Raw genomic sequence first — 8,562 nt, forward strand, 5'->3', positions numbered from 1 at the left:
TCACGACTGGCTCACGACTGACTCACCACTAACTCACGACTAACTCACGACTGACTCACCACTGACTCACGACTGGCTCACGACTGACTCACCACTGACTCACGACTGGCTCTCGACTGACTCACGACTGACTCACGACTGACTCACGACTGACTCACGACTAACTCACGACTGACTCACGACTGACTCACTACTGGCTCACGACTGACTCACTACTGGCTCACGACTGACTCGTGACTGACTCACGACTAATTCACGACTGGCTCAAGACTGACTCACGACTGACTCAAGACTAACTCACGACTAACTCACGACTGACTCACTACTAACTCACGACTGACTCGTGACTGACTCATGACTGACTCACGACTGACTCACGACTGACTCACGACTGGCTCACGACTAACTCACGACTGACTCACGACTGACTCAGGACTGACTCACTACTAACTCACGACTGACTCGTGACTGACTCATGACTGACTCACGACTGACTCACGACTGGCTCACGACTGACTCACGACTGGCTCACGACTGACTCACGACTGACTCACCACTAACTCACGACTAAGTCACCACTGACTCACGACTGACTCACGACTAACTCACGACTGACTCACGACTGGCTCACGACTGACTCACGACTGACTCACGACTAACTCACGACTGACTCACGACTGACTCACTACTAACTCACGACTGACTCGTGACTGACTCATGACTGACTCACGACTGACTCACGACTGGCTCACGACTGACTCACGACTGGCTCACGACTGACTCACGACTGACTCACCACTAACTCACGACTAAGTCACCACTGACTCACCACTGACTCACGACTAACTCACGACTGACTCACGACTGGCTCACGACTGACTCACGATTGACTCACGACTAACTCACGACTGGCTCACGACTGACTCACGACTAACTCAAGACTGACTCACGACTAACTCACGACTGACTCGCGACTGACTCACTACTGGCTCACGACTGACTCACGACTGTCTCACGACTGACTCACGACTGACTCACGACTGACTCACGACTGGCTCACGACTTACTCACGACTAACTCACCACTGACTCACGACTGACTCACGACTAACTCACGACTGACTCAGGACTGACTCGTGACTGACTCACGACTGACTCACGACTGGCTCACGACTGACTCACGACTGGCTCACGACTGACTCACTACTAACTCACGACTGACTCACGACTAACTCGTGACTGACTCACTACTGACTCACGACTGGCTCACGACTGACTCACGACTGACTCACGACTGACTCACGTCTGACTCACGACTAACTCACGACTAACTCACGACTGACTCACCACTGACTCACGACTGGCTCAAGACTGGCTCACGACTGACTCACGACTGGCTCACGACTGACTCACGACTAACTCACGACTAACTCACGACTGACTCACGACTAACTCACGACTGACTCACGACTAACTCACGACTAACTCACGACTAACTCACGACTAACTCACGACTGGCTCACGACTAACTCACCACTAACTCAAGACTAACTCACGACTAACTCACGACTGACTCACGACTGGCGCACGACTAACTCACGACTGACTCACGACTGACTCACCACTGACTCACGACTGGCTCACGACTGACTCACGACTGACTCACCACTAACTCAAGACTAACTCACGACTAACTCACGACTGACTCACGACTGACTCACGACTGACTCACGACTAACTCACGACTGACTCACGACTAACTCAAGACTGGCTCACGACTGACTCACGACTGACTCACGACTACCACTGGTGGTGACGGTGGTGAGTGGTGATGGTGACGGTGGTGGTGGTGATGATGGTGGTAGTGGTGGTAGTGGTGGTGGTCGTAGTGGTGGTAGTGGTGACGACGTTGATGGTGGTGGTGGTGATGGTGGTAGTGGTGACGGTGGTGGTGGTGGTGATGGTAGTGGTGTTAGTGGTGGTGGTGATAGTGGTGGTAGTGGTGACGACGGTGATGGTGGTGATGGTAGTGGTGGTGGTGATGGTGTAGTGGTGGTAGTGGTGACAACGGTGATGGTGGTGATGGTAGTGGTGGTGGTGGTGATGGTAGTGGTGGTAGTGGTGACGACAGTGATGGTGGTGATGGTGGTAGTGGTGATGGTAGTGGTGTTTGTGGTGACGACGGTGGTGGTGGTGGTGATAGTAGTGGTGGTAGTGGTGGTGGTGATGGTCGTAGTGGTGGTAGTGGTGATGGTGGTGGTGGTGATGGTGTAGTGGTGGTAGTGGTGACGACGTTGATGGTGCTGATGGTAGTGGTGGTGGTGATGGTGTAGTGGTGGTAGTGGTGACCACGTTGATCGTGGTGATGGCAGTGGTGGTACAGTCTGCTGAGGCTATACGGGGGATCTTTATCTTTGTGTTTTAGGCTGCCCGCACCCTGGGGAAGATTTTACTTCAACAGTTTGGCGCGGGGCCTGTCCTGGCTCAGAGCCTCAACCCGGACCTGGACACTCAATCACTCAGCGCGGCCTCTTGCCTGGTCCGCAACCTCTCACGCTCACCCTCCAACAGGGCTGAGCTTGGTAACACTCACCACTAACACTCACCACTCACCACCACTCACCACCACTCACCACTCACCACCACTCACCACCACCATCACTCAATCACTGAGCGCGGCCTCTTGCCTGGTCCGCAACCTGTCACGCTCACCCTCCAACAGGGCTGAGCTAGGTAAAACACTCACCACTACTCACCACTAACACTCACCACTAACACTCACCACTACTACTCACCACTAACACTCACCACTCACCACCACTTACCACTCACCACTCAATCACTCACCACCACTAACACTCACCACTCACCACTCAATCACTCACCACCATCACTCACTACCACCACTCATCACTCACTACCACTCACCACCACTAACACTCACCACTCACCACCACTCACCACTCACCACCATCAATCACTCACCACCATCATCACTCAATCACTCAGCGCGGCGTCTTGCCTGGTCCGGAACCTGTCACGCTCACCCTCCAACAGGGCTGAGCTAGGTAACACTCACCACTACTCACCACTCACCACTAACACTCACCACTCACCACCACCATCACTCACTCACCACTAACACTCACCACTCACTACCACTAACACTCACCACTCACCACTACTCACCACTCACCACTACTCACCACCACTAACACTCACCACTCACCACTAACACTCACCACTAACACTCACCACTACTCACCACCACTCACCACTCACTACCACCACTCATCATTCACCACCACTCATCACTCAATCATTCACCACCACTAACACTCACCACTCACCACTACTCACCACTCAATCACTCACCACCACCATCACTCAATCACTGAGCGGGGCCTCTTGCCTGGTCCACAACCTGTCACGCTCACCCTCCAACAGGGCTGAGCTAGGTAAAACACTCACCACTAACACTCACCACTCACTCACCACTAACACTCACCACTCACTACCACCACTCATCATTCACCACCACTCATCACTCAATCACTCACCACCACTCACCACTCAATCACTCACTCACCACTCACCACCACTCACTCACCACTAACACTCACCACTCACCACTCAATCACTCACCACCATCAATCACTCACCACCACTCACCACTCAATCACTCACCACCACTAACACTCACCACTCACTCACCACTCACCACCATCACTCACTACGACCACTCATCACTCACTACCACTCACCACCACCACTCACCACCACTCACCACCACTCACTACTCACCACTCAATCACTCACCACCACCATCACTCAATCACTGAGCGGGGCCTCTTGCCTGGTCCACAACCTGTCACGCTCACCCTCCAACAGGGCTGAGCTTGGTAACACTCACCACTAACACTCACCACTCACCACTAACACTCACCACTACTCACCACTAACACTCACCACTCACTCACCACTAACACTCACCACTACTACTCACCACTCACTCACTCACCACTCACTCACCACTAACACTCACCACTATTCACCACTCAATCACTCACCACCATCACTCACCACCACTCACCACTCACCACCACTCACCACCATCACTCAATCACTCACCACTCACTACCACCACTCACCACCACCACTCACCACTCACTACCACTCACCACCACCACCACTCACCACCACCACTCACCACCACCACCACTCACCACCACCACTCACCACCACTCACCACCCCACTCACCACTCACCACCACTCACCACCACCACTCACCTACCACCACCACTCACCACCACTCACCACCACTCCTACCACTCACCACCACTCACCACCACTCACCACCACCACAACCACAACTCAGCATCACTCACCACCGCCACCACCACCACACCACTCACCACCACCACTCACCACCACTACTCCACTACCACTCACCACCACCACTCACCACCACTCACCACACCTACCATTCACCACCACCACTCACCACCACCACTCACAACCATCACTCACCACCACCACCACCACTCACCACTCACCACCATCACTCACCACCACCACCACAACTCACCACCACTCACTACCACCACTCATCACTCACTCACTCACCACCACCACAACTCACCACCACTCACCACCACCACTCACCACCACCACTCACCACCACTCACCACCACCACTCACCACCACTCACCACCACTCACCACCACCACTCACCACCACTCACCACCACCACTCACCACCACCACTCACAACCATCACTCACCACCACTCACCACCACCACCACCACTCACCACCACTCACCACCACCACCACCACTCACCACCACCACCACTCACCACCACTCACCACCACTCACCACCACCACCACTCACAACCACTCACAACCATCACTCACCACCACCACTCACCACCATCACTCACCACCACTCACCACCACCACACCACCACTCACCACCACCACTCACCACCACTCACCACCACCACTCACCACCACTCACCACCACCACTCACCAACACTCACCAACTCACTACCATTCACCACCACCCACCACCACTCACCACTCACCACCACCACTCACCACCACCACCAATCACCACCACCACCACTCACCACCACCACTCACCACCACCACCACTCACCACCACTCACCACCACAACCACCCACCTCACCACCACCACTCACAACTACCACTCACCACCACCACTCACCACCACCACTCACCACTACCACCACCACCACTCACCACCACCACTCACCACCACCACTCACCACTACCACCACCACCACTCACCACCACCACCACTCACCACCACACCACTCACCACCACCACCACCACACTCACCACCACCACTCACCACCACCACTCACTACCACCACAACCACAACTCACCACCACTCACCACCGCCACCACAACCACCACCACTCACCACACCACTCACCACCACTACTCACTACCACTCACCACCACCACCACTCACCACCACTCACCACTCACTACCATTCACCACCACCACTCACCACCACCACTCACAACCATCACTCACCGCCACCACCACCACTCACCACTCACCACCATCACTCATCACTCACCACCACTCACCACCACTACTCACTACCACTACCACTCACCACCACCACTCACTACCACTACAGTCACCACCACCACCACTCACCACTCAATCACTCACCACCACTAACACTCACCACTCACCACTCAATCACTCACCACCATCACTCACTACCACCACTCATCACTCACTACCACTCACCACCACTAACACTCACCACTCACCACCACTCACCACTCACCACCATCAATCACTCACCACCACCATCACTCAATCACTCAGCGCGGCGTCTTGCCTGGTCCGGAACCTGTCACGCTCACCCTCCAACAGGGCTGAGCTAGGTAACACTCACCACTACTCACCACTCACCACTAACACTCACCACTCACCACCACCATCACTCACTCACCACTAACACTCACCACTCACTACCACTAACACTCACCACTCACCACTACTCACCACTCACCACTACTCACCACCACTAACACTCACCACTCACCACTAACACTCACCACTAACACTCACCACTACTCACCACCACTCACCACTCACTACCACCACTCATCATTCACCACCACTCATCACTCAATCATTCACCACCACTAACACTCACCACTCACCACTACTCACCACTCAATCACTCACCACCACCATCACTCAATCACTGAGCGGGGCCTCTTGCCTGGTCCACAACCTGTCACGCTCACCCTCCAACAGGGCTGAGCTAGGTAAAACACTCACCACTAACACTCACCACTCACTCACCACTAACACTCACCACTCACTACCACCACTCATCATTCACCACCACTCATCACTCAATCACTCACACCACTCACCACTCAATCACTCACTCACCACTCACCACCACTCACTCACCACTAACACTCACCACTCACCACTCAATCACTCACCACCATCAATCACTCACCACCACTCACCACTCAATCACTCACCACCACTAACACTCACCACTCACTCACCACTCACCACCATCACTCACTACGACCACTCATCACTCACTACCACTCACCACCACCACTCACCACCACTCACCACCACTCACTACTCACCACCATCAATCACTCACCACCAACATCACTCAATCACTCAGCGCGGCCTCTTGCCTGGGTCCGCAACCTGTCACGCTCACCCTCCAACAGGGGTGAGCTTGGTAACACTCACCACTAACACTCACCACTCACCACTAACACTCACCACTACTCACCACTAACACTCCCCACTCACTCACCCACTAACACTCACCACTACTACTCACCACTCACTCACTCACCACTCACTCACTCACCACTCACTCACCACTAACACTCACCACTACTCACCACTCAATCACTCACCACCATCACTCACCACCACTCACCACTCACCACCACTCACCACCATCACTCAATCACTCACCACTCACTACCACCACTCACCACCACCACTCACCACTCACTACCACTCACCACCACCACCACTCACCACCACCAACTCACCACCACCACTCACCACCACCACCACTCACCACCACCACTCACCACCACTCACCACCACACTCACCACTCCAACCACTCACCACCACCACTCACCACCACCACCACTCACCACCACCACTCACCACCACTCCTACCACTCACCACCACTCACCACCACACACCACTCACCACCACCACAACCACAACTCACCACCACTCACCACCGCCACCACAACCACCACCACTCACCACCACCACTCACCACCACTACTCACTACCACTCACCACCACCACTCACCACCACTCACCACTCACTACCATTCACCACCACCACTCACCACTCACAACCATCACTCACCACCACCACCACTCACCACTCACCACCATCACTCACCACCACCACCACAACTCACCACCACTCACTACCACCACTCATCACTCACTACCACTCACCACCACCACAACTCACCACCACTCACCACCACCACTCACCACCACCACTCACCACCACTCACCACCACCACTCACCACCACTCACCACCACTCACCACCACCACTCACCACCACTCACCACCACCACTCACCACCACCACTCACACCATCACTCACCACCACTCACCACCACCACCACCACTCACACCACTCACCACCACCACCACTCACCACCACCACCACTCACCACCACTCACCACCACTCACCACCACCACCACTCACCACCACTCACAACCATCACTCACCACCACCACTCACCACCATCACTCACCACCACTCACCACCACCACCACCACTCACCACCACCACTCACCACCACTCACCACCACCACCACTCACCACCACTCACCACCACCACTCACCACACTCACCACTCACTACCATTCACCACCACCACTCACCACCACTCACCACTCACCACCACCACTCACCACCACCACTCACCACCACCACCACTCACCACCACCACTCACCACCACCACCACTCACCACCACTCACCACCACAACCACCACCACTCACCACCACCACTCACAACTACCACTCACCACCACCACTCACCACCACCACTCACCACTACCACCACCACCACTCACCACCACCACTCACCACCACCACTCACCACTACCACCACCACCACTCACCACCACCACCACCACCACCACCACCACTCACCACCACCACCACCACCACCACTCACCACCACCACTCACCACCACCACTAACTACCACCACAACCACAACTCACCACCACTCACCACCGCCACCACAACCACCACCACTCACCACCACCACTCACCACCACTACTCACTACCACTCACCACCACCACCACTCACCACCACTCACCACTCACTACCATTCACCACCACCACCACTCACCACCACCACTCACAACCATCACTCACCACCACCACTCACCACTCACCACCATCACTCATCACTCACCACCACTCACCACCACTACTCACTACCACTACCACTCACCACCACCACT

The 8,562-nt window shown here is 55.1% G+C and overlaps 1 protein-coding gene across 1 annotated transcript in view; it reads left to right on the forward strand.

The window, feature by feature from the left end:
• LOC116958693 (plakophilin-2-like) overlaps nt 1-8,562 on the forward strand; it is a 69,069-nt gene that overhangs the window by 49,091 nt on the left and 11,416 nt on the right. The window contains exon 10 of the mRNA XM_076057223.1: nt 2,425-2,581. Within this exon, the coding sequence (XP_075913338.1) occupies nt 2,425-2,581 (157 nt within the window). The remainder of the gene's footprint in view (nt 1-2,424; nt 2,582-8,562) is intronic.

This window comes from Petromyzon marinus, chromosome 80 (genome assembly GCF_048934315.1).
Source record: "Petromyzon marinus isolate PM22_M1 ecotype Great Lakes invasive population chromosome 80, UKy_Petmar_22M1.pri1.0, whole genome shotgun sequence".
Classification (NCBI taxonomy): Eukaryota; Metazoa; Chordata; class Hyperoartia; order Petromyzontiformes; family Petromyzontidae; genus Petromyzon; species Petromyzon marinus.